Source organism: Geotrypetes seraphini, chromosome 9, assembly GCF_902459505.1.
Source record: "Geotrypetes seraphini chromosome 9, aGeoSer1.1, whole genome shotgun sequence".
In the NCBI taxonomy this organism is placed as follows: domain Eukaryota; kingdom Metazoa; phylum Chordata; class Amphibia; order Gymnophiona; family Dermophiidae; genus Geotrypetes; species Geotrypetes seraphini.
The window spans coordinates 156,842,759-156,870,375 of NC_047092.1; the positions used below are offsets into that span (position 1 = coordinate 156,842,759).

At 43.7% G+C, this 27,617-nt stretch overlaps 1 protein-coding gene across 1 annotated transcript; it reads right to left on the minus strand.

Moving 5' to 3' along the window:
• Positions 1-434: 434 nt before the first annotated feature.
• Positions 435-26,231, minus strand: ANKUB1 (ankyrin repeat and ubiquitin domain containing 1). The gene is made up of 6 exons (XM_033959114.1): positions 25,916-26,231; positions 21,658-21,801; positions 20,615-20,831; positions 8,494-8,608; positions 2,731-3,630; positions 435-1,924 (listed from the first exon to the last, which is right to left on the minus strand). Exons 1-6 carry the CDS (start codon positions 26,003-26,005, stop codon positions 1,840-1,842), a joined length of 1,551 nt encoding a protein of 516 aa, XP_033815005.1. The 5' UTR covers positions 26,006-26,231; the 3' UTR covers positions 435-1,839.
• Positions 26,232-27,617: the final 1,386 nt, after the last annotated feature.

A 27,617-nucleotide genomic window follows, 5' to 3' on the forward strand; every position in this document is an offset into this window, starting at 1 on the left:
TGGGCTGAGGAAAAACTCTGGGAAATCAAGAATCTGGCAAGGACTGTTAGAAATCTGACAGTGTGAGACTTTTGGTACATAGCTGAACAATGTAAGAAAATCTTGTTATAGTGATGATTGTGGACTATGTGTAGGTCTGGTTGGGACCAAACCTTGAACCTTGCTTAAGAAAAAACTGTTTATTCTTGAGGTGAGAGAGGAATTTTTCCTTACCAGAGCCTGTGAGATAACAGGCTCAGGTCTAAACTTAATTTTTTAAAAATCCTATTATATCTGCAAGAGTATTCAGTACCTCTTGGAATGGAATATGCTGAGGACTGAGTAATTACTGATACTGAGAGAAAATGTTCACTGTATAGTGCCAGGCTAAGAGAAATAAACTATTTAAGGGTCAGAAAGGAAATTCTTTGATAAACGTTTAATCAAAACTTAAATCAAGTTTCAAGTTTAATAAAATTTTGATTTGATCGCAAAATCTTACTTCAATGCGATTTACAAAGAATGTTACAAATTAGGGTGACATAAAAACTATGAAACAGGCCAGACACTGTTAAAAACATTGGAAAATATGCAAACAGCTGTTTCCCATATACATGTAACAAGAAAGAACATATGACAGAAGAGACATTTTAAGAATGTTTAATAATCCAAACATGACAAGGTCATATTGTGAAAAGTAGGATATCAACAGCAGTGAAATGGTACATCGAGATGACAATTGTCAGGAGATATACAACTGTTTCCAAGAATACAGAGAGTTGTGACTGCTGTGACAGCACATGATATCACATGTGAAATGTAATGCAAGCAGATGCCACTTTCAATTAAATAATAGAAACAGGAAGTGCTAGACGTTCAAAGTTTTTGATAATCCAGGCTGGCCAACAACAGGACGTCTAACTTTTTAAGTCATTTTAGACCACAAAAACATTCAAGTTCAAAACATCCAAACTCAAGCCATTTAGATGTGGGAGGGGCCAGCACTGTAATGGACTGTCCACACAGACATGCCAACAGAGTAGTAGGACACCTTAGAGGGTACTGTTGTGAACTTCACATAAAGAGTGCCAGATGTGAATCTCACCATATTTTTCTTATAGTGTATAGTGAGCCCTCTAAAATTCTCCCCAAACCCACTATACCCATCTGTCTATCATCCACATTTGCCCTTATTCCTCCAGGTGCCACTTATATGGCAGTATAGTAGGGTTTTAGTGGCCTCACAATTTCACCATTAATGTAGTAGATAGAGTGAGATATAGGCCTGGCTCCCCCTCTATATGGTTCCCTACACCACCTACCAAGTAACTCCACACACCTGCTTGCTGCTGTACTAGGCTTCCCTATACCAGATGCTGCTGCTCTAGAGACAGCTATGGACTGTTTTATTAAGATATTTGGGGAGGAGGAGGGGGTCAGTGACCTCTGGAGAAATGTAGAGGGATCATACCTTCATGCATCTAGTGGTCATCTGGTCAATTTGTGGCACTTAAGACACTTCTAAAACAGGTCTAGCTCCAGTGGTCTAAGTTCTGTCTATGACATCCTGGGAAAGGTTCAATTATCGCTGCAAAACATCCAAGTTTAAGCACGCTTTAAGCCCACCCATAACACACCCCTTTGAACTCTGGACACACAGCAGGGAAAACATCTCATTAGACATCCAGGAAAACAGTTTTGAAAATTGGCACTTGGATGTCCTGGCAATTAGAACGTCCAAGTGCCGACTTAGGTGGTTTTTTGGACATCTTAGTTTTTTGATAACGCCCCTAAAAGACCATCTAAGTCTTTCTAATATACCATTTCCTTTTAATTTTAATCATATCTTCAGTGCCATCTTTAACGCACAGGTCTGCAGACCATCTTCTTGGCCAGAGTCTTCGCCATTTCTAACTGTCGAAGCCAAGGTTTTTCTTTAAATTCACTAAAAAAAGGATAATATCATTATTTTGTTTCCTTAAATTGTAGTAGACATTTATTTGGAATGGCATTTATTATTATTTTTTTAAATAGTGGATCTAGGGTTTGTGGTTAGTTTGGAGCACTGAATTGATCATGAGAGCACAAATGATTGAACTGCAGTATAAGCCTAAATTCACCCCAGCCACCTCACCTAAATGTCGCTGCCGCCACCACCTAGCAATTATCATTACAGTGGTATCTTGGTTTGTGAGCATAATTCGTTCCAGAAGCGTGCTCGTATATCAAAGCGAGTTTCTCCATAGAAAATAAGGGAAACTCGGATGATTTGTTCCACATCCCAAAAATACCCCCAACCCCGCCTGAGGCCACTGACACTGCTCGCTCCCACCCCGGGAACCGGCTTCACACCCTCCCCGCAGCCCACCCCCAAACCCTTACCTCGAGCGGACACCGGCACGAACCAACCCACAGGACATATGCATGCCGGTGCCGAAAGAGCCTACCACGCCTGCTGCTGATCTATGCTGGGCTGCTGCGGGCCCTTGAGCATCTGCGCATGCTCAAGGCCTTCTGGCTTCCACCCAGTCCAAGATTCTCTTGAGATTCTCGGAGAGGGTGGGCGCCAGAAGGCCTTGAGCATGCGCAGATGCTCAAGGCCCTGCATCAGCCCAGGATTGTACCAATTTATTGGTGCCGAATACACATAAATTGAAATACTGCAGCTGGCATTTAAAATTAACACTGACTGTCCATTTGAGCATTTATCCATTTAAAGATACTCAAAGAAAATAAAACATAAAACTGTACCTGGCAAGAGACAAGCAATATATCGCATTCTCCCTTGGTGTTCTTCCACTATGCTGTGAGAAAGTCTGTAGGGAAGAGTCGATAAGGAACGCTACTTTAGGTACAGAATAATATTGAGGTCGTAGAGCAGTGATGCTGGAAACTGGGGGAAGAGGGATTTGTGCCATCAGCATATTGTCATTCTCTGTCATGGCGACCATTCTTATCTTCTCCTGTGGCTCAAGATTGGTGTGCTCTATTGCTGGTAGATTGAAATCCTGCATATTTTGGCTTTGCACAGTTGCAGCTCCACGATCAGATTTAACCCCAGGATGTTTGACATTTTGTAGGGCTGGCAGCTTGTAAGACTTGCTCTCTGTAATCTTTCTTGTGGCTTTGCAAAGTCCTTTTGAGGTCATTTTAGGCTCTGAGAAGCCATCAACAAGAACAGTGTCCCCAACCCGAGTTTTGAATGTTGTAGTTCGAGAAAACCACTTTTTGGCAAGGGCATGTTTTTGTGCCACGTAGAGCCATCTTTTTATTTTAATGTAGATCTTCATTGGAAGAGAAAGCTTAGGATAAGAAACCATGGACCACAATTTCATGACCAAATATCGAACGCAGTCCTTATGTTTGTGTTTGATGCATATTTTCAGTGGTGTATGCCCCAGTGGGTTTTGGCATTCTAAGCACAGAATATTGCAATTAATGAATGTCTTTAGTATCAGAAGCTGACCTGTTTCAGCAGCAGCATGGATTGGGCATTTTGCGATATCTGGGTGATCTGTTTCACAGCACCATTCTCGGTAAGGATGAACACCAACTGCTTCATCTGCTCTTGTTCCCAGCTTCAGAACCCACTTGGCAAGTTCACAGTGGCCAAAAAATGCTGCCATATAAAGAGCCACTTTCTGCTGATACCTGAATCATTCAAATAACGGTACAAACCATATTCACTAATGAAATGAATATGATGATGCTAAAGCTTGCAGATTTTTAATTTGTAGTGGTTTCCCCTCACCTGTCATCTGATGTAATTTAAGATTGATGGTGCTGGTGCCCTTTACAAATGTCACCAGGTACATACATATTTGTTAAAAGGACCACAAAGAGGAACATAGTAAGGTAATGTTCTGTCAAACTCAATGTGACAATCTGAGAAAAAAAGTGACTAAAGTCACCAGAAACAATAATATTCTGTTTTAATTAAATTTGTTAGAGCAAACAATTTGTAAAAGAACTGTCCAAACACCATCTTTTTATGTGAAAACATTAAAAAAAATGTACAGAAGTTCAAAAATGTAACTATTGCAGACTGCTTATGGATCCATGACATGAAAAATCAGCCATTCTCAACTACTTTTAGTCATTTTTTTCTTAGAGACGGTCACAAATGTGCAAATGGTAGGGCCTAAGTACTAAAAGGGTAATTCTAAAAAGAGCACGTAAATTTAGGTGCCAATTGGTTACACTAATTTATAGAATAGGTGCATTTGCACATGTGAATGATATCATAAATAGATATTTTTACATGCATATGTACTAGGCACTCTTCTATAAAATTGGCGCACTAGATGCGTGGAGGGCCATTTTCGATAGTGCGTCTAAGTCCAACTTTAGACATCCTAAGAACATCCAGAATCCAAATTCTGCAAGATGTCCATTTTCTAAAACGCTAGATGTTCAAAATTTTTTCAAAGATTGCCTAATTAGATGTCTTGTCCATTAGGACATCCAACCTTAGGACACCTACATATTTTGGCCATTTTTGATCAAAAAATGCCCAAGTTCAAAACTTCCAAATCCAGACCATTTGGATATGGGACGGGCGAGCATTGTAAAAGAGTGGGCACATAGACATGCCAATAGAGCAGTATGGCACCTTAGAGGCCACTGCTGTGAACTTCACATAAATGGTGCCAGAAGTACATCTCACCATAACCCCCTTATAGTGTATAGTAAGCCCTCCAAAACTCCACCAAACCTACTATACCTACCTGTCTACCATCACTATAGCTCTTATATCTGCAGGTGGCACCTATATCGCAATATAATAGGGTTTTGGTGGGCTCACACTTTCCACCGTAAATATATTCTATGGACACATTAGCATTTAGCGTGCACTAAAATAGCTAGTGCGCCTTAGTAAAAGAGGGGGATAGTGATTAGAGAGGCTTATGTGTTTGGGTTCTCCCACCCATCAGGCTACTTAAGACACCTGTGTGATGCTCTACTAGAATTCACATACCAGGTGCTGCTGTTCTAGAGATAGGTATGCACTGTTTCATTCAGATTTTGAGGGGTGGACAGGGTCGTATTACCCAATAGGCCAACTAGGCACATGCCTAGGGCCTGAAATAGTCATGGGGTCCGCTGAAGGACAACATACCAGATGGCAACGGGCTCCCCCTCTTCCCTCCACGCAATGGGCCCCCACCTGACACAACAACGCCGGCCCTTCCCCCTTAGCATCAACTGATGGCAATGCAGCCAATGAAGCTTGAAGAAGATCCCGCGATGACTGCATCTGCTGGAAGAAGTAAGTGACGTCGGAGGAGGATGGATCAGCAGACGCAGTCATCGCAGGATCTTCTTCGAGCTTCATTGGCTGCATTGCCGTCGGTCGATGCTGGGGGGGAGGGCCAGCGTTGTTGTTGTCGGGTGGGGGCCCATTACTGGGGGGGGCAGCGTTGTTGTCGGGTGGGGGCCCATTGCTGTGGAGGGAAGAGGGGGGCCCGTTGCCGTTACAGTGTGGAAAGGTTGGTGGAGGGAGAGAAAGGGGTCATATGCTGATGGAATTGGTGTGTAGGGAAAGGGGGAAGGATACTGGATGGAATTAGGTTGGAAGGAAAGAAAGGGGGCTAATGTTGATGGAATTGGTGTGTAGGGAAAGGGAGAAAACAAGGGGGAAGGATACTAGATGGATTTAGGCTGGAGGGAAAGAAAGGGGGCAGATGCTGATGGAAGTGGGGGGAAGAGAGAGAAGAGAATGAAATGCCAGACCATGGGGTTGTGGGTGTGGGAGAGGGAAGGGAAGAAGAGGAGAGGAAAGAGATGCCAGATCATTGGAGGAGGGAATGGAAGAAGATGGATGCCAGACTAGTGGGGATGAAGGGAAAGATGGAAGGGGGAGGCATACAGTTTCTGGAAGTGGCATAGGACAGGGTAGTTGGGAAGAAAAACGGAGAGATGATGGACACTGGGTTGGTGGGGAAGGAGGGAGAGATGCTGGATGAAAGGGTAGTTGAGAAAAGGACAGATGGTGGATCTGGGATGGTGGGGTCCATTGCCGAAGCTGCGGATATGGACATGAAAAAAAGGAAAGATGCCAGACCTCCGAGGGAGGGAAGGGAAACGGAAGGGGAGGACAGAGATGGAAGATGGATGGTTAGCACGGAGAAAGAAGAAAACGACAAATGGGCAGGAGACCCTGGCAAGCGAGTTATCAGAAGACAACCAGAGCCTGGGACCAACAAAAAGTAGAAAAAATAATTTTATTTTCTGTTTTGTGATTACAATATTTATTTTGTTTACACCACAGAGCCGGTGTGGGGTTGGAGATGTTGTAACCCTGTATGTCTGCTAAGACTAAGCCTTAGTCACTTAGGGGTCCGTTTATTAAGGTGCACATTTAGCATGCGCAAAAGCAGTTAGCGTACCTTAATAAAAGGACCCCTAAGTATCTTAATTAAAAATTTGATCCACGACTTAGCCTTTTTTTCAGATTTTGGCCCCTTATGTGATTGAGTTTGACACCCCTGATGTAGTGTGAGGCAGTTAGGCAATGTAAATTTGGTTATTAATATAGACTTATATTTCAGATAGTATTACTGCTTTACAATATATTTGAACGCTTTTATATATGTATTGAAAGGGTTCAGAGTTAATGTCCTGGGTAAGTAGGTGGGAAGGGAAAGAAGTGGGATTTGTTCAGAGATGTTTGGGTGTTGCATAGAAGAAAAACTGTAGACTGGTATGCTAATCTTTGTTTGTTTTGAATTAAAAAAAAAAGAAATATAAGTGGAAATAAAAAAGTAAATAAGAAAACAGATAAATGGGGGTGGGGTGGGTGGGCGGGGCAGGCCCTGGGGGGCCCAGTGTACTTGTGTGCCTAGGGGCCCTCGAAGAATTAATCCTGCCCTTGGGGTGGAAGGGGGTCAGTGACCACTGGGGGGGTGTATGTGTGTGTGGGGGGGTCATTACTAAATCCCTCCAGTGGTAATTTAGTCAGTTTGGATATATTTTTAGCACTTAGATATTTTTAAAACAGGTCTAGCTCTGAATGTCTAAGTCCCATCTAGGATGTCTTAGGAAAGGTTTGATTATTACTGCAAGACATCAAAGTCTAAACACGCCCAAAGCCCACCCATAACATCCCTCCAACATGCCCCTCTCCTTGAATGTTGAATGCACAGCAGCTGGAAAGCCTATCAAAACATCCAGAAAGTCAGTTTTAAAAATAGGCACTTGGATGTCCTGGCAATTAGGATGACAAAATGCTGGTTTATGCCGTTTTTTGGATGTCTGAATTTTTTTTAAATGAGCCCCATAACATGTAACGGCAAATGAGCTATATCAGTGGGTGGAACATAGATGTGTCATGGGCATTCCATCTAGCAATGAGTGCAACTTATAGAATAATACCAGATTGTAAGGTGCATTGAGGCATACCAGCTTAGGCCTGCCATTGACCACAATAAGCATGTCTACTAATATGATGTAGCGTCACAGGTCAATTTTTTTACTATTTTATTATCTCAAATTAAGTATGAGATATTTGAGAAATAATAAAATAGTAAAAAAACTGACCTGTGAAATTACATATAACCTTTTCACTTGTCCCATATACTTCTAAATTAATAAAAGTATTAATGTATTTATTTAATTCATTTCTATCCTGTTCTCCCCAAAGAGCTCAGAAAGTTTTATAGGTTGACATACATAATATACAGTTAACAGAATTTGCCATGGTTCCAGTGCAAGTTTCTTAAATACAAGATTTATCCTACTTGACACATACTAGGGATCTAATACTAATATTCATAATCCCCCCGAAAAGCGTAGCACGGGTTTTAGCACTGGCCATGGCAGTAACAGCTCCGATGCTCATAGAATTCCTTTGAGCGTTGGAGCTGTTACCACCACGGCTGGCATTAAAAACTGTACTATGTTTTTGTAAAAAGGGGTGGGGATGGGGGAATATGTAGTTTACAGGATAAATTTGACATAGTTACAGTGCAAGATTTATCAATATAAGTTTTATAGTTTTTACACTTATCTAAAATGATTAAAAGGATCCGCCCCCAAAATGGGCCATGTTTCGCCTTTGGTTGTATCAGGGTGCAATCCTGTTGTATAGAGTTTGATAACACTTGCAAACATTCTAATTATTATTTTAATTTTTACAAACACCATCAAACTCTATATAATAGGACCACACCCTGATTAAGCCAAAGGCAAAATATGGCCCATGTTGGAAGGAATAAAATCTCTTTCAAGGGTATGAAATCCCGGGTGCCAGGGTGCAATTTCAAAGCGACCATGGCGCCTGGGATTTGAAAAGCTCTGGTATAGGGTGAGAATGATGTGTATTAGTTGTATGGACATATAAAGTGATTTCACTAATGAGATGTAAAACATATACCTGCATGAAAAGCAGTTCATTATTATGCAAGCTAAATTATTCAAGGAAAATTCTACCACCTCATTAACAGTATCATTTGAATAATGCATAGAAATTTAAGCTGAAAAGTAAATACCAGCTATATATTTAGTTTACTGTACCTGAGTACTGGTTTCTCTGCTGATAAATATTTTTGAATGTTGCATATGTGTCCAGATATACACCCACTGAGGAATTCTTTCCACCCGTCCCATGCATCCAAGCGAAGCGTTGTGCCTGCCAAACAGATGAAACTGGTTGCATTTTAATTCTGGAGATTCAACTTTAAAGTGATCATTTTCCGTTATGTCTTTAACATTCTGCACTTTTGGGAAGGTAGATATGAGAAACACCTGCATTCTCACAGAGAGCACAAACTACAGCATCAAAGTTACTTGAGAAACAGCATGAATGTAAGAGTGAAGTTGTAGAGAAATTAAGTTTACCCTTCTAAGTCAGAAGGACTCTAAAAATGTATCAAGGTATGATAGATATAATAAGTTCTATTGCTATCGCTGCCATCTGTAATCAGAATATGAAAACCACTAACCGGTGTGGAGTGAATGCAGTAAATGAATGCAGTAATGATGTTGATCTCACTCTTACCTTTTCCTGACAATGTTAAGACCAAGGCTAAGGTTAATATCTACAAGGTGCAAAATCAATATACATCTTGATTGTTCTGGAGTGAATTACACTGGCTGTACTCGTCTGGTGAATATGCTTTTACTGCAGTGGACTCAAACTCAAACCATTTGCTAGGCCACATTTTACATTTGTAGGTACTTGGAGAGCTGCAGAAAATTAGGTGGAGGGGCATAATCAAAAGAAACGTTTAAATCCATTTAGGGCCTAAGTCGCAAGTTGCCCAAAGTTGGACATGGGAAAAGGTCCATTTTCGAAAATACGTCCGACATTTTTTTTTTTTTTTTTTTAATCGTCTAACTGTACGTCCAGCCGTCTGATCGTCCAGACCGCTAAGTCATCCATCTTTATACCCCATTTTCGTCCATAAATTTATCCAAGTCACAAACGCCTAGAAAAAGACCTTTTGGGCACGGAAGGGGCCAGAAAAGTGATGGACTGGACACCCAGACATGGCACCAGAGTAGTGGGGTACCTTACAGGGCACTGCTGTAAACTTCACAAAAAGAGTCTCACATAAACATCTCACTACAGCTCCCTTATAGGTCATGGTGAGCCCCCCAAAACACCCCTCAGAATCTACTAGACCCACCTATATACTACCCCAATAGCCCTTATGGCTGCAGGATAGGCTTTAACTGCACGGCATCAGAGCACTTAAACGGAGGTGTTCAATTAAAGAACTGCTCCCTATTTGTTCCTTCAGGCTTTGCGTCTTTTAACGTATGCTAGGAAGTTGCAAATAAGGTCCAGTCAATAAGGCAATTAATAGTTTCAAGGCATCTATTCTAAAGCAAACATTCTGACTGAAGCTGAAACAATAATTACATGTCTTTATGAAACTACCCATGGCTTGGACTTTCTACAAGTAATTTGTGTATGTTGTACTATCCAAGAAATAAGTCCGATGAAATATTATTTGTATAATACTATCAGGCTCAAATTAAAAAACACAAATGTCTATAAAGCATTATAAATCAGCACTTGGAAATCCTCTTCTGTAATCTGCCTTGAACAGCAAGGTAATGGCAGAATAAAAATCACTAATGTAATGTAATAACTTGTAAAAGCCAGCATCGCTTAAGTTGTTGCATATAGATTATTTAAGTTATATTGAATGGATAAAAAAGCTAAAAAAATGAGAAGAAAATAAGGAGCATTGCAGCTCCAGTAAATTCATTTGAAAAGCATGAATGTGCAAAAAATGCTTGAAACAAATGAAGTCTTTTCCTCCTTCTCTAATTTCTAAGGTAGGTCACATATACGAGCATATTTTATTGGACTTATTTCTTGGTTTGTGAAATGTCTTCTGAATAGACAAAGGTACAGTCATGACACTACAAAAAACCGGCAACTTATATATTCATGTTTCAGATTCCACCAGCCATAACACTGCCTGAATCAACTCTGCACTGCGATTGGTCAGTCTGAGGATGCCATGAACTAAGGTTTCTCCATGGACAAGCAGTATAAGTCAGCCCCACTTTTGATGACGTCATCTACGTTCCCAATTCGGATTTGCTCTCCCAGAGCTCAGGTGAGGCTTTAGGAGCCTCATCTGAGCATGTGTAGGTAGCCCTATATATACCTGTGCTGTCCCTCACTAATCCAGTTTAGTTAATCCGCCCTTCCCAAACGGACGGATCACAGCTCTCCATTCAAAAAAAAACAAAAAAAAAACCCAACAACAACAACAAAAAACCCAGAAAGAAAGAAAAGAAGAAGAATGGCAAAACAAAAAAACGAAAAGTCTGCAGGAAAACCAGGTTTCAAGAAGTGCCCGGACTGCAAACGAAAAAGGAGCTCCTTGGACCCCCATGAGGTGTGTGTCCATTGCCTAGGAGAAGCACACCTCATGGCAGCCTGCCCTCAGTGCCTAAAAATGTCTCAGAGGGCTAGAAGAAATCGGCTCCAAAAGCTGCACACCATGGGGGAAGACCAGCGAAGGAAGAGAGAAAAAAATAAAATAAAATGCAGCCAAAAAGCAGCCCCTGCTTACCTGATGCCTCAGGAAGCCCAGCAAAATCAGAGTAGACTGCTCCTGAAACTTTCCGACTACAGGATAGCTCCCCGACGGCTGCTCCATGGCCTAGGGTAGAGCATAGAAGTGCAGACAGTGGCAAAAATGGCCGAGGGTCTCCTATCCCCTCCGCCGGCCATTCCAGCTGCACCAACTCGGGACTGCTCCGATTTCAAAATCGAAGCCATGCGGCCATTAAAGCCATGCTATGCCTGCAGCCCCGAGATTCAAACTGCCTCGATCTCATCCCAGGATGATATCAGTGCACTGGGCCCCGCCCCCTTAAAGGCACAGACACAGCAAAAAGGCAAGCCTGGATACAGACAGTGCCTTTGCAAGCATGGAAAAGAACTCTGCACACCTAAAGGCACAGGACAATGTGCCTCACAGGAGCCAACACACCAGAACCTGCAAGGAGGGAACATGAAGGAGACAGAACATCTTCCTCCCCCTCCTCTTCATCATCATCAGCAGCAGCCTCACCAAGACGGCGGAGGCGCAGAAGGTCGAAAGATCGCAGGAGCAGGGGCAGTCCCCATCAGCCAGCTGACCACCCACGTGCATCGGCCGCAGATCCCAACATCCAGCCACGCCAACTGACCACTCCTACCGCTCACAGACAATTGTTAGACTTTTTCAACAGATTCATCGCACAGCAACTCTCAGGGCAAAGGGCGCAGAGCAAGAGCTCAGCACCGAATGCAGAACAGATACTGCAACCACCGGCAACATGGAGGCAGGGAGCAGAAACAGCCGCATCACACTCTCCAGCCACAGACGGCTATGCCTCCGAACGCAGTGGGCGCTACCAGCAAAGCTATGCTTCAACACGGGGCAGCCCACACACATCAACAACCCAAGACACCCCAGACACAGAGCATGCGTCTGGGACAACACAGTCCAACATGCCGGCGGAGGACCTCACTTATCCAAAGTTTCTCCAGAAGGTAGTTTCCAAGCTGGCACTCACCCCAATACAGGTGCTAGAGGCGACAGAAGAAGCACCGGGACTGCTGAAATACCTAAAGTTGCAAAAGGCCATAGTCGCACTACCAGCTCACAGAATGCTACTAGATTGCCAGGACCAGATCCGGAAAACCCCACGGTCAGGCCAGGCTGTGTCCAGGAGGCTAGACCAAAAAATACCAGATCAGCGAGGCACTGGGGTTTGACAAACCACAGCTCCCTCACCAGTCCATCATAGTAGAAAGTGCCCTTAAGAAAGCTAAGAGCAATCGCCTGCAGGCCAACGACCCTCCGGGCAAAGAACACAGGACCCTGGACGCTACCGCCAAAAAGGTCCACCATGGCTCCATACTGAATGCCAAAATTGACTCTCACCTGTTCCACCTTACCCTGTACAATGATGCCCTCCGGAGGAAAATAGAGGAAACCCTAGACACGCTACACCCCGAGGGAAAAGCCTGCATAGTCCCCATATTACAGGATATGGAGGAATGCAAAAAACACATGATAAAAGCGACTTTTGATGCATTTGAAACATCTGCCCGCACGGCCGGAGTGGCCATAGCATCCAGACGCCTGGCATGGCTGCAGGCATTGGGCCTATGCGAGGACACCCATGAGCGTATCGCAGATGCACCCTGCTCAGGGGAGAACTTATTCGGAGACAAAGTCACGGAAACAGTGGACATAATGAAAGCCAATTGCACAACTCTCCAAACCCTCTCCTCAGATGGCTTCGTAAAAAACCCCGGCATCAAGGCGGCTTAGCACCAACCACTGTCGCCGACAAAATAACACCGTAAGGCGCTTCGACAACCAGACAAGAGAGTCGTCCCACAGAAAGCACAACCCTGCAGCGCCCCTTACCAGCAAAGGCAGCGCCAGAGGGAGGGAAATCAGCAGAAGCCAGCTACTTCCACCACCGCTTTTGACTCATCAACAAGGCCCTCCACCCCTGTTGGGGGCCGCCTCTCCGCATTCAACAAAGCCTGGGAGAAGATAACAACAGAAAAATGGGTGCTACACACCCGCCAGCCAACCCACCAAAGAACTCATCCTCAGAGAAATCAAAGCTCTCCTTCAAGCAAGAGCAATAAAACCGAGAGTCTTCACAAAATATGTCATGGTAGCAGCGGCACACCTCCGCAAGAGCGCCATATGCGTGTTCCCTTACCTGGACGACTGGCTGCTGGGGGGTCCATCAGCCTGGAAAACGACAACAGCAGTCAATACAACGATGTCACTCCTGCAATCCCAGGGGTAAACACCAAAAAAATCCATGCTACAACCAGCATAATCAATAGAATTCATTGGGGCAAGGATCTGCACGCCCCTGAATGTAGCTTTTCTGTCCCACTCAAGGGGACAAGCAATACAAAAAACTGGTTCAGCAAATATCAGAGACACACACATTCACAGCAAGAACAATACTACGCCTCCTGGGCCATCAAGCAGCCTCCATGCATGTTGTCCCACGCACCAAACTCCACATGCGACCCCTTCAGTGGTTCCTCAGAAAGAATTGGAACCAACACACACAGCCTCTGTCTCAGAGTCCCAATGGATCAGAAAATTCGCAACAACCTCAAGTGTTGGACACAACAACAGAATTTGTACACGGGCAAGCTTTTCCAGCAGCCACAACACCAACTGACACTCACCACAGATGCCTCAAAACAGGGGTGGGGAGCCCACCTCCTCCATCTGAGAACCCCTGGTCACCCTCCGAGGCCAAACAACACATCAACCCGCTAGAACTCAGGGCAATTGGGAATGTCCTACAAGCCTTTGCTCCCTGGATCTCCAACAAGACCTTACTGATCCAGACAGACAATCAGGTGGCAATGTTCTATATCAACAAGCAGGGAGGCACGGGCTCACTCACCCTCTGCAGGGAAGCCCAAAAAAATCTGGACATTTGCTTTACCAACCAATATTCTCATCCATGCCACCTACCTCCCGAGCCTGAACAACGCCCTGGCGGACAGCCTCAGCAGAAAGCTGGATCCCCACGCATGGTCCCTCCATCTGGAGGTAGCCCAGGATCTCTTCCCAAATGGGGCCTCCCAACAAGGGACCTCCTCGCCGCAGAGGACAACAAGAAGTGCCCTCAATTCTGCTCCAAAAGACCGGCACAATACCAGTCAAACCAGGGACGTTTTTCTCCATACATTGGGGGGAACGCCTGCTCTATGCTTTTCCCCCCATACCACTCATCCACAGAGTGCTACAGAAGATCAGGCAGGAGGCAGCCACAGTGATCTTCATTGCGCCCCACTGGCCGAGACAGGTGTGGTTCCCCTGCCTATACCAGATGTCGGCACACAGCCGCCAATCAGTCTACCACTGCGACCGGACCTCATCACCCAGGACCAGGGACAAACTCTGCATCCCAGATTGAAAGCACTAACACTGACAACATGGATGTGGAAAAGCTAATCCTGGACCCTTTCCACATGTCAACCGGGGTGACCGAGGTACTGCGAGCAGCCAGACGCTCGGCAACCAGGAAATCATACAGGCGCAAGTGGAAAAGATTCCACATATGGTGTGTCTCGAAAGGAGAAGATCCACTCACCTGCCAGATCCCAGTAGTATTTCAATACTTACTTGACTTATCCACAGCAGGCCTGAAAACATCCTCCATAAGAGTCCACTTGAGCGCTATATCAGCGTTCCGCAACCGCATTGAGGACAGGACCCTAGCCACACACCCACTAGTGTCCAAATTCATGAAAGGGCTTATAAACCTGCACCCCCCGCCCACCGCCAGCGTGGGACCTGGGCATCATCCTCCGCAGGGTAACAACGCATCCCTTCGAGCCATTGGAGGATGCGCCAATCAAATTCATCACCTGGAAAGTAGTCTTGCTTATTGCCATCACATCAGCAAGGCGTATCAGCGAGCTACAGACCCTGGTGACATACCCACCAGACACACAGATCCTTCATGATCAAGCAGTGCTGAGAACTCATCCAAAGTTCCTACCTAAGGTAGTCTCATCTTTCCATGTAAACCAAATTGATAGTGCTCCCCTCCTTCTGCCCGGGACCACATACCAACAGCACGGAACAACTCCTACACATCTTGGACTGCACCCGTGCACTTCGCCTATACATTTAACGAATGCAACACTAGCGAAAGGCAGTACAACTATTTGTCTTCTTTGACCCCAACAAGCCAGGAACACCAGTGGCACTATATCCAACTGGATCTCAAACTGCATTGCCTCCTGCTACGAGCAAGAGGGAGTGTCCCTTGAGAGAAAGACCACAGCACACCAACTAAGAGCCATGGCCGCAACATTGGCAAACCTCAGCATCATGCCACTTCAGGACATTTGCAGAGCAGCCACATGGTCTACCCCACACACCCTCACCAGACACTATTGCCTGGATCGCCCGAAAACAGACCTCCAATGACTTTGGTCTCAACACACTACGAATGGTGACCAAAACAGACACAGCAAAAGACACCAATACCTGGACTAGATGAACAGGACTATCTGATCTGTCTGAATCAGACAGAAAAGATTGTTAGACAGCTTATATTCTGCTATGTTGGCACAATTTGCACAATCAAAAAAAAAAAAAAAAAAAAATTGTTACTCAAACACCACGTTATTGATATATATTTGTTATAATCGCTATCTGTTATTGAGATACATACTCTACCATATTGGTAGATTAAAAAAAAAAAAAAAAAGAAAGGGAGTGTTGGTCCAGTTCTAAGGACCAACATAAAGTTCCTATTGTTTACAACGCATAACCTCTGACTGGTCTCAGTAACTGGGGCTTTGTCTCTGTCCCTCATCTGACATTTATGCAGCCTCACCCTACCGCAGCAAAGTAGCGGGGACGCAGAGGGGACCATCCCCGACGGGGACCCCGTCCTCTTACACCCTCCGCACCCGCAGCTGGAGAGTCACCAAAAGTGGGGCTGACTTATCCTGCTGTCCACGGAGAACTCCCGTTACAGGTAAGTAACTTCGCTTTCACCATTGCTCCAGTATTTCTGACTGTGGCAATGAAGCCAATTAACCATAAAGCACACCAAAAATGCCAACTGCTTGATGTGTCAGACTGGAAAGCCTGAGTCTTTGAATATGTAGAGCAGTGGTCTCAAACTCAAACTAGAGAGTTGCGCAGGGACAGAAATCCCACCCGTCCCCGCCAAAGTCTCACCCGTCCCCGTGAGGAATCCCACCCGTCCCCACCCGTCCCCGCGAGGAATCCCCTCCGTCCCCGTGAGGAATCCCCTCCGTCCCCGCCCGTCCCTATAAATTTCAGAAATAGTTATTTCATTTAATTATGCTACTGAATTAAAGGTTCTGGTAGAAACCCATTTACAAATAAGCAAAAAGACTTTATTAATTTGGAAATATTAATTGGGAAGAATACATACTTTGTAAACGGGTTTCTACCAGAGCCTCTTTTGTTTATAAATTTTTATCAACACAACTAATATATTACTTTATCCTGAAGCAAAAAAAAAGAAAAAAAGAAATAGAATTCTTTTCCTACCTTTGTTGCCTGGTTTCTGCTTTCCTCATGTTCTCATTCAGTTCCTTCCATCCACTGTCTCTCTTCCTTCTGCGTCTTCCATTTGCTCTGTTACTGTGCCTCTCCCTTTCTCCCCCCTTCCAAATTGGTCTGGCACCCATCTTCTTCCCTCCGCTCCCCCCATAGTCTGGCATCTCTGTCTTCTTCCCTGTCAGCGTCTTCTCTTCACTCTCTCTTCCCCATTTCCTTTCAGCGTCCTTCTCCCCCCCCATCTTCCCCATGTCCTGTCAGCGTCCTTCTCCCCCCTCTGTCTTCCCCATGGCCTTTCAGCGTCCTTCTCCACCCACCCCCCGTCTTCCCCATGGCCTTTCAGCGTCCTTCTCCACCCCCCCCATCTTCCCCATGTCCTTTCAGCGTCCTTCTCCACCCCTTTGTCTTCCTCATGTGCTTTCAGCGTCCTTCTCCCCCCGTCTTCCCCATGTCCTGTCAGCGTCCTTCTCCCCCTTCTGTCTTCCACAAATACTTTCAGTGTCCTTCCCCCCCCCCCGTCTTCCCCATGGCCTTTCAGCGTCCTTCTCCACCCCTTTGTCTTCCCCAGTGCTTTCAGCGTCCTTCTCCCCCCCTCCTTCTCTCCCGCCCCGGGTGCAGCACAGCCGGCCAGGTCCCCTTACTTTTGTGGCACTTCCCCGACCGACAGACCAACAACAGCCCCAGTCTGACAAACCTCCCTGCCCTTAACCGCAAATCTAAATTTCCTTCTTACAGCTGCTATAAGAAGGTAATTTAGATTCGCGGTTAAGGGCAGGGAGGTTTGTCGGACCAGGGCTGTTGTCGGTCGGTCGGGTTAGCGCCACAAAAGTAAGGGGACCTGGCCGGCTGTGCTGCACCCGGGGCGGGGCGGACCGCCCCCCTTCCTTGGTAGCCACTCGAGCCGCGAGGCTACTCCTCCTTACCTACCCTGCCTGCAGTACAGAGCCGAACGGAAGTTTTCCCGACGTCAGCGCTGACGTCGGGAAGACTTCCGTTCGGCTCTGTGCTGCAAGCAGAGCAGGTAGGGAGAAAAGCCGCGCGACTTAGTACATCCAGCCCCGCAGGAACCCCGCTACCCTCGGAGGCGTCCCCACGGGATCCCCGCGACCCTAGGGGGCATCCCCATGGGATTCCCGTGACCCTAGGGGGCGTCCCCACGGGATCCCCGTGACCCGAAAGGGGAACCCGCGGGTCCCGCGGGATTCCCGTCGTCCCCGTTCCCGTGCAGCTCTCCAACTCAAACCCTTTGCAGGGCCACATTTTGGATTTGTAGGTACTTGGAGGGCCTCAAAAAAAAATATTTAATGTCTTATTAAAGAAATGACAATTTTGCATGAGGTAAAACTCTTTATAGTTTATAAATCTTTCATTTTGGCTAAGCCTTAATAATATTATAATTTATAGCTAAAGAGACATATGATCAAGAAACTGTTTTATTTTACTTTTGTGATTATGATAAACATACCGAGGGCCTCAAAATAGTACCTGGCGGGCCGCAGGTTTGAGACTACTGATGTAGAGTGATTGTAAGCCACTCTACATATACATTGTTTTCACTCATTCTATAAACATTAGCACATTATCACTCATTCTGGATCCTTAACCACAAAGAAGCAGAGTAAACGAAATAATGATACATCCAGGAGTGACAGACAGATTATTCCACTGGTTGCATTCTCTCTGTTTCTTATCTCACCAGTAAGATAAGGGCAGTTCATATGTTCCATTAAGCAAAAAGATCAACAATTGTTTCCAGTATTTCAAAACAAAACAAAACAACAAATGCTTAAAAAAATCCTACACTATTTGGAATATAAAAATTATTGGGTTTTTTTTAGTAATCTAGTAAATCTTGCATTAGATCTCTTAAGCAATGAACTGGGGTTGATGGAAATGTTCGACTCAAAGCTATTCCATTCAATAGAAACATACAAACATCTGAAAACCAAATGGAGTATCCAGCCTGTATATACATATCATCAACTATCCCCCTCCTCTCTTTAAGAAAGCCTATGTACTTGTCCCAAGCTTGCTTGAATTCAGATAGTCTTTTGTCTCTACCACCTGCACCAGGAGACTGTTCCACAAATTTACTACCCTTTCTACCGTATGAAGAAGTATTCTTATTCTTTTTTTTTTTTTTTAATGCCGTTTAAAATTAAACAGTTTACATACTTTACATACATAATTTTGTAAAAACATAATAAAACAGACACACAAACAATTCTCAGAAATCATATCTACAAACTAATACCAAAGCTTATATAATGAAAATCATGAATAATTCATCAACTGGCTAAAAAAAGCATCTACAAATTATTGGCTAATTATTGGCTAAAAAAGGCATTTACAAATAATTGTGTCTTGAGTAATTTTCTAAACATGCCCTTTTGACTACAGTTTCGTATTCGGCCTACAAGGGTGTTCCATATTTGAACTCCTGCACAGCAAAAAGTCATTTTGCCAGTCTCAACAAGCCTTGGGTTAACATTTGTCTTCAGTAGAGCTAATTCTCAGAACGTAGTAATCTGTTTGGTGTATAGCTAAGCATATTATTTTTAAACAATTTTGGTATGTTTCCATACAAGAATTGATGGCAAATCATTACTGCTTTATATTGTATTCTCAAGGCGACTGGTAGCCAATGCAGTTGTTGAAGATATGGCAAAATGTTACTTTTGAATCTGTTCCCGCTCCTTCCCCACCTCCCCACTATTGCGCGCGTGCCCCCCACCACTTTCATTCCCTCATACCTCTTTAACATTCATGGTGCGAGAAGCAACCCCAACCTGCTGCTCACCCTAGCGGCGGCTCTTCCTCTGATGTCACTTCCTGGGCCTTCACCTATGAAGTGACGTCAGAGGAAGAGCCGACAGTGGCGCGAGCAGCAGATTGGATTGTTGCTTGAGCCAGGAACATTAAAGAGATATGGAGGACGGGAAGGGGCACACGCGCATGGCAGGAGGGGCGGGGAAGGAGTGTATGGGGGGGCAGAGAAGAGGGCGGGGGAAGAACACAACCACCCTGGGTGCCTCTCACCCTCGCTATGCCACTGTCTGTCCTCTTTCACTTTCATCCTGTGCCTCCTCATTCCAGAGCTCTCTTTTAAGAGACTCACATCCTGTGCATTTATATCACAGAGGTATTTAAATGTCTCTATCATATCTCCCCTCTTCTGCCTTTCTTTCAAAATATATATAGTGTTCCCCTGTGAATTCATGGTTCGCAAATCGTTGACCCAGTAATTTGCGGTATGCTCCGACCGCCTCTTCCTGTACTAAAGTCAGGCTATACCAATCAGGAGCTGCGTGTCAAAGTTGCTCCTGATTGCTGTAGCATGACTTTAGTAACAAGAAGAGACGGTGGGAGCATGCCACAAATGACTGCCGGCACCCCAGCTGTCGTCTCCAGCCTTTTGCCAGACGGTCGGAACATACTGAGTATGATTTACTGGACCCATCGGCGCCCCAGCTGCCTCTCCTGCCTTTTTACAGACTCAAAACCACATTCGCGGTTTTCGATATTCGTGAGTGTTCATAGAACGGAATCCCCGCAAATTTTGTGGGAGTACTGCACACTGACATCTTTAAGTCTATGCCCATACATTTTATGATGAAGACCACTGACCATTTAATAGTCGCCCTCTGGATTGACTCCATCCTGTTTATATCTTTTTGAAGGTGTAGTCTCCAGAATTGTACGCAGTACTCTAAGGGCTAGATTCACTAAAGTCATCGATTGTCGCTAAACCTGTTTTCACAGGTTTAGCAATGATTGCTGCTAACCGACCCGATTCACTAAACAGCCCACCGCATGTTTTTCCCCTCGATCGCCCATTTTCTGATCCAGCCATGCAAATTAGTAAAACCCCATGCGCACGTATTATATAAAATAAGTGTGTACATCTCTGCTCTGCCCAAACTATGCCTCAGGAAATGCTTACAAGTGGCATGATATTCCACCATGTAACTCAATTTTTAAAAAGCCCTGGTCTGCATGTAAAACTGACCCTTTAATAATATAAAGTCAGTGAAAATGCTTCTGATTATAAAGCACAGGAATGGCTCTGTAATTTATACCTAGATCAATTTTGTAGTCATTCAATGTATTGCAATTGTACATCTCTTTTCCCTGCGATGTCCTGAGACAGTAAACACCAATGGGAAATCCACATTTCAGAGTTAGCAGAGTTTTCAGTTTTGATATTGTTGTAGTGAGGAAATATATATTCCCTAAAATAGGAATAGTTTTCCTGGTGACAGCATTATAAACAAAGAGAGCTGGCTTATCTTCCTCCTAAAAATAAATATAAACATTTGTTAGATTAGCGGGTTTCTTTTTTCATATTATCAAAACTTTCCTATTCTTAAAGTATATTCAACCTACTTAAACTCCTCCTTCGCCTACTCTCTTTATAACATTCCCATGTATAGTCTACTCCCTGGTATCATCCTCACAATATCCTAATAAGCAACAGGTTTTCCAAATAATCAACTTAATCCATATTATCTTTCACTATAACCTTCTACTTAACATTTTATGAAAATCAGATAAGCTTTTTGCAATGTTACCAGAATTAATTTTCCCATGAAATGTAATTTATTATGTTATGTAATTCCTATGTAATGTTATGTCTTATGAAATGTAATCAGAAATAATTTCCTATGTAACATATCCAAAAATAATATCTGATATATTGTATCTATGTCTTTAGCTATTTTATCTGCTTTATCTAAAAATTATTTTTCTTGGGTACTTTAGCTAGATTGTGAGCCTTCGGGACAGTTAGGGAATTTCTAAGTACCTTTTTTCATTTATTTCAATTTTTATTGCATATTTATGGTATCTATACTGTAAACCGCTTTGAACCTCACGGTATAGCGGTATACAAGAAATAAAATTATTATTATTATTATTATTATTATTTATTAACATTTCCCAATCAATATATATAGGAATTCACAGGTCTCTCTCCTCCCCAGCACTCATTTTTAATGTACAAGCTGGACATGAAAGTTGCTTGCTTATTGTAACGTTACATTTAGCTGAATGTCTGGTTCTGCAAAGTAGCGAATATTTATGAGATTACCAGGCAATTAAGGCCAATCCATCTTTGTCATACCTTAATGATGCATTTAATGGTTGAACAAAGTGTGATTCCTACATCAACAAGGACCCAGTCATCTTTCAGGACTGCTCCTGCGTACCTCAGCTCCAGATATCTCCGACCCTGTTTGTCATTTGACAGCTCAATATGGAAATAGTCCTAAAAGAGAAAAATGTATACAAAAGTTTAAATGTTAGGCAAAACCAGGGCCAGGGGAAGATATAGGCAAATTAGGAATGTGCCTAGGCCCCAAATATTTGGGAGGCCTGTCAGATTGTTAGTTCAGTGGTTCCCGTGTGGTATACTGAAGTGTGCTGGCAAGTTTTTGCCCAGGAAGTAAGCCACTGCCTAAGAGAGAAAAGCAGGGGCAGGCCAAAGCTGTCATATGTTTCTATGACATGTATAAGTCAGTCTATCCTTCCTAGGGTTACCAGACGCCTGGATTTCCCCAGACATGTCTGGGGGTCCTGATGGCTTTTCAAAACCTGGCACTTTGATCATATGCCAATCCATCCCTGTGTACCATCTCATCCTTCTCCCATGGTCAGACAACTCTGTCTTCCCCCTTCCCCCTCATATGGTCTGGCATCTTTCTCCTCTCCTTCCCATAGCCTGGAATCTCTCTCCTTTCCCATTGTCTGGCATCTCTATCTCCTTCCTTCCCTCTTCCCGAGGCCTAACATCTCTCTCCTTCTCTCCTCTTCTTTCTGCGGTTTGGTATCTCTCCTCCCTGCAGTCTGGCATCTCTCTCTCCCCTCTTTCCCTTCCATTCCATGGTCTGGTATCTCTCTCTCTCCTTCCCATTCCAGTGGTCTGACATCTCTCTCTTCCCCATACATCTCTACCTCACTCCTCTCCCATCATCATGGAGATGGTGCACAGGAATGGGTGCGGCAGGGAAGAGATAAGAAGACATGCTTCTTATGGATAGATGGGAATAGGGGAGAAGAAAGAGGGAGGAGATGTTACACATGGATAGATGGGAAGGGAAGACATGGAAAAGTAGATCGATTTTGAGAAGAAAGCAGAAAAATGGAAGAAAGTTGAATGTTAAAAGTTAATGCTAAAGATGGATGTATCCAAACAGACTGGGGATTTTAAATTATAGTCCATAGGAATTTCTTTTTATTGATGAACCTGACATGGACCTTGTTTCGGCACAACCGCCTGTGGCAGGGGTCAACCAAGTTAGTTAATTCATAAATCTAATAATGTCCAAACAAGGAACACAGTATTGATACTGAATATTCCTACTAATGAATCTTCAGAAGATCTGTCAGCCACTGTGTTCTATTCTTGAGCGTTGTTAGATCTGTGAATGGACTACATTGGTTGACCCTTGAAGCAGGTGGTTGCACCTAAACACAGCCCATGTTGAGTCCATCAATAACAAGAAATTCCTTTCTTCCATACTTGAAGGCCCTTAGGGGCTGATTCTGAAAGAAAACGAGCACCTGCCATATGCCAATCACAGACAGACACCACTTACAAAATCAGAAGACTCTAGATGCTGGAAATGTAGGCCAGGGCTTTACAGGTCTACATTTCTAGCATCTAGGGCCCTTGCAGAATTGCAGACAGCAGCGCTTAATGATGCCGAAATCCGGCGCCACTCCTAAGCATGCCACTAGACATCATGGACTCAGTAGCTGGTCCGGGAGGCCACCTAGCATTGCCTAGTTTTTAACCTTGCTGGAGTTCGAATAAAGATATTATTTAAAAAAACAAACAAACAAACAAACATTGCCTAGTTTTTAAAATTGGTTTTTAATGACACAACCAATCATTGTGCCACTTAAAACCAATTAAAACACTTAAGTTAGGTGCCTGCCAATGCTTAACTTTCTGCAACTTTTTTGAGAATCGGGCCCTTAGTGCTTAAGAAACAACTGTCATATTTCAGTTTGGGGTTTATTGTTTTTTTTTTATAACAACCAGCTGACAAGTTTAGAAATCATGCATGTTGAACAGTGTTAATTTTTTACCCTTTTCATAATTTCATAGTCGCATCATTGAAATGGGCCGGCCTAGCAAAGGGCCTGAGGCTGTTGATGAAAACCGCGTCTAAATTAATCCTCGCGGCAGCTCTGTGACCAAGTTAAAAGCACACTGAGCTGCCGCTGCTGTTCCAGGGATGCGGAGAGGACGCGGAAGGTAAGATCCAGGGAGATACACGGCGAGAGGCAAGTCAGCTGGCCAGTGCTTCTCTTCCTCCTCTGTGAGCCGCAGCATACTTGGAATCTCAGGAGGCACACAGTTTGCGAAACACTGCTCTAACCCTAATATTATCATTCACAATAATCAAAATAAATTTTTTAACATTCTCCTCGCTACTGCCACTCATCTTATAATCTGTAACTGGAAAGATAATACTAAACTTAATTTTAGTGAGTAATGGAGTTATTATGTGTGCTCTATACGGAAATATGAAAATATTATCGCTTTAAAATCTTGTAAATCTTTTGTAAAAAACCTGGGCACCCTTTGATAATTTCTGTAACCGCTTTTGAGTTTTTTGCATTTTTGTATAGTTTGAAGCTTGACCGCATATTTAAGTAACTATCTATATATCGTATATTGCTTACATATCTTATATGTGCTTCTATTGTTAACTTTAAAAATGCAATAAAATCTATTTTTTTAAAAAGAAATCATGCATGTACAGTCATGGAAGCTTTTGTGCAAAATGAGGCAGCTATGCACAACAGCTGCCAGGTTCAGGAGCCAGTCCACTGGTATCCTGGTGCAGCCTGTCCTAAGCTCTGCTAATATTTGAACAAGCCTATCTCATTTGTAATTTCAATGTGCAGGTGGACGGTGGATGGCAGTTTTTCTTATGTGATTTTCAAAATCATTTGTTTTAATGCTACACTTTTCCCTCCGTATTTGCGGGGGATGCGGGCAGAACGGTGTCAGGTCAAAAGCGCGCCGGGACAAAGGCACGAGCAGACAATTGAGCGCAGCGTGGAGGCGTGCGCCGAAGAAAATTACTGTTTTTAGGGCTCCGACGGGGGGTGGGTGGGGGGGAACCCCCCCACTTTACTTAATACAAATCGCGCCGCGTTGTGGGGGGTTTAGGGGGTTGTAACCCCCAAAATGTTACTGAAATCTTCACTTTTTCCCTGTTTTTAGGGAAAAAGTTAAGTTTACAGTAAAATGTGGGGGGTTACAATTCCCCCAACCCCGGCGCGATTTGTAGTAAGTAAACTGGGGGTGCTCCCCAACAAAACCCCCCATCAGAGCCCCTAAAAACAGTAATTTACTTCGGCGCGCGCCTCCGTCTTGCGCTCAGTTGTCGATGCGCGCCTTTGTCTTCCGCGTTGTTGTCTATGAACCGGGCAGAACATAGCCATGAATACCGAAAAAACCGCAAATAACTTTTTGCATATTATTCGCGGTTTTTCAGTAAAATAGACCTGAGAAAGATAATAAACCGTGATAAGCCGACCTGCGATTTGCTCCGTACAACTCCGGGAGCAGCGACTTCCTTCAGGAACCACCGGGAGCAGCAATTTCCAATGTGAAACGCCGGGTTCAGTGACGAAAATTAGGGGGCGGAGTCAGCAGCCGAAAATCGCAAATAAGCGAATCCGCAGATACGGAAACCGCGGATACGGAGGGAGAAGTGTACTTGTTTTCAAACTCATGTTTTCAGTGATGACATCTTTAAAAACAAAATGGGAAAATGGGGGTCTTTGCTTATGTCACCATGAAAACACAAACAAAACTTCCTATGAGAATTAAAACCACAATTAGGATTTCATACCGGTCTAAACAAGTGTTTTGTCAGACATGCATGTCTATTAACTTTTTCTTTTTATCACTATCACTATCATCATTATCATCTCTTCTTTGTATGACATGTCTGGCTGTTATTTTGATATGGATTGGCATTTCCTGATAGTTCTAATTGTTCCTTTATCTATTTGAAATATTCAATAAAAAGATTGAAAAAAAAGAGAGAATTAAAACCATAGAGTTTTCCATGCAGAGGAACAGATATAAAACTGAAGCAGTGTGGAAGCACTGCCCTTTACTTTCAAAAGGAAACAAAAAAAAAAAAAACACAAAAAATAAATATGATTATAAACAAAACCAAAATCTTTTCTACATGTAAACTCTTTTCCCCTCATTATTTTAGAACAAAATCTGAAAGAAGTCAGAGGCTGCTCATATTATTTTAATAGACCAACATTTGTTGCTAAATTTCAACAGCCTAAAGCAACATCCGAGAACCAGTAGGAGAGAATTTGCTCCAGCGTTGAGCACCTACCTTGATCAGCTGCTTCACAGACTGCACTGTCTGGTCGGGGAGAACATTGAAGGATTCACAGATGCCTTCAAAAGCGATAAAGACCTTCATTCTGCAAGGCGCGCCAGGGGCAGTTCTGAAAATGTCGGACTACATCTTTCCAGGTCTAGTGTGCGTGCGCGAGGCGTCAGCCCAGAAGCGGTCAGCAGGGACGGATTTCACCACAGCTGAAATAAAGCGCACAAAAGAGGCTTTCTCTGGCCAGACTGAACAGCCACGTATTCTCCACCCCCATCGCTAAACAAAGGCGCTGTTGATCAAGGCAAGAGTGAACAAGTACATGCAAAGTCAAAACTAACAATGCACCAAGAGCTAGTAAAAAAATAATTATATATATATATCAACCCACATTATCCACGTCATGGTTTGTGTCATAGATGGCAACATTTTTGAATGATTGAAAGCCAAATAATGTACAATAGAAATTGCCCCTCCCTGGACACAAGGAAGGAACTGAGTGAGCACCACAGAGCTGGTTCCTATGGATGCACTAAAAATAGTCTGTTGGCATGATCTGAGTGCAAATTCTGTGCTGTTTAACTTCTCATAGAAAATACTGGGGCCCTTTGGCATGCCAAAAAGTTGTACTGCAAAACGCATTAAAGCTTTTTGCAGTAATTTGCCTATTTACATACGCTAATCACTCATTATTTATATATTTTTTTTCCTAATTTTTTTTCTGCTGGAGCGTGCAATGGGTGGGGAACGGGCATAGAAGATTTATTCGGCTAGTGAATCTAATTAGCTCGTGCTAACTGAATAACATGGACTTACAGGAGCACTTAATAGTTCCTAATAGGAAGTATTAAGTGCTCCCACATTATTATTATTTTTGTTTTGCAAGTCCCGTGGATTAAAGGAAAAAATAGTGCAGGACCTGAAATAAATAAATAAAATGTCTAAATATACTGGTGTATATGATTTGGGCTTAGCAGGTGGCAAAGTCCCAGGTTAAAATGCACTAAGCCCATATGTTTTAATAAAAGGGCTCCATTGTAAATACTAGACATAGGGCTCCTTTTACTAAGGTGCGCTAGCGTTTTTAGCGCGCGCTGCCCCTGCGCTATGCATAAAAACTAACGCCAGCTCAATGGTGGCATAAGCATCTAGCATGCGCGGCAATGCAGCGCACACTAAGCACGTGCTATAACCGCTTGCGAAGCTTAGTAAAAGGAGCCCATAGAGGGGGTACTGAAAAGTTCTCAGCCCAACCAAGAAGAGAATGACTGGATATGCTTCAATCAATGATCTGAAACAATGTCAAAACATAGAATTTTGTTTACAGCTACAGTGGCAAAAATAATGAAATAACACCCCCCCCCCCCTTTTTACAAAAGTGTAATGCATTTTTTAGTGCTGGCCAGGGCAGTAGCTCCAATGCTCAAAGAATTCCTATGAGCTTAGGAGCTGTTACCATGCGGCCGGTGCTAAAAACTGCTACGCTTTTGTAAAAAAAAAAAAAAAAAAAGGGGGGGGAAGTAAGATATGTACCTTGTTTCCCTGAAAATAAAACCTATCCCCAAAATAAGCCCTAGCATGATTTTTAAAGATGCTCCTAATATAAGCCCTACCCCCAAAATAAGCCCTAGTTAAGATCCACCGCTGAAGTGCACCCCCAAATGTCCCCGACAGTCCCTGACTCCATTTCTGACACTAGTGCTGC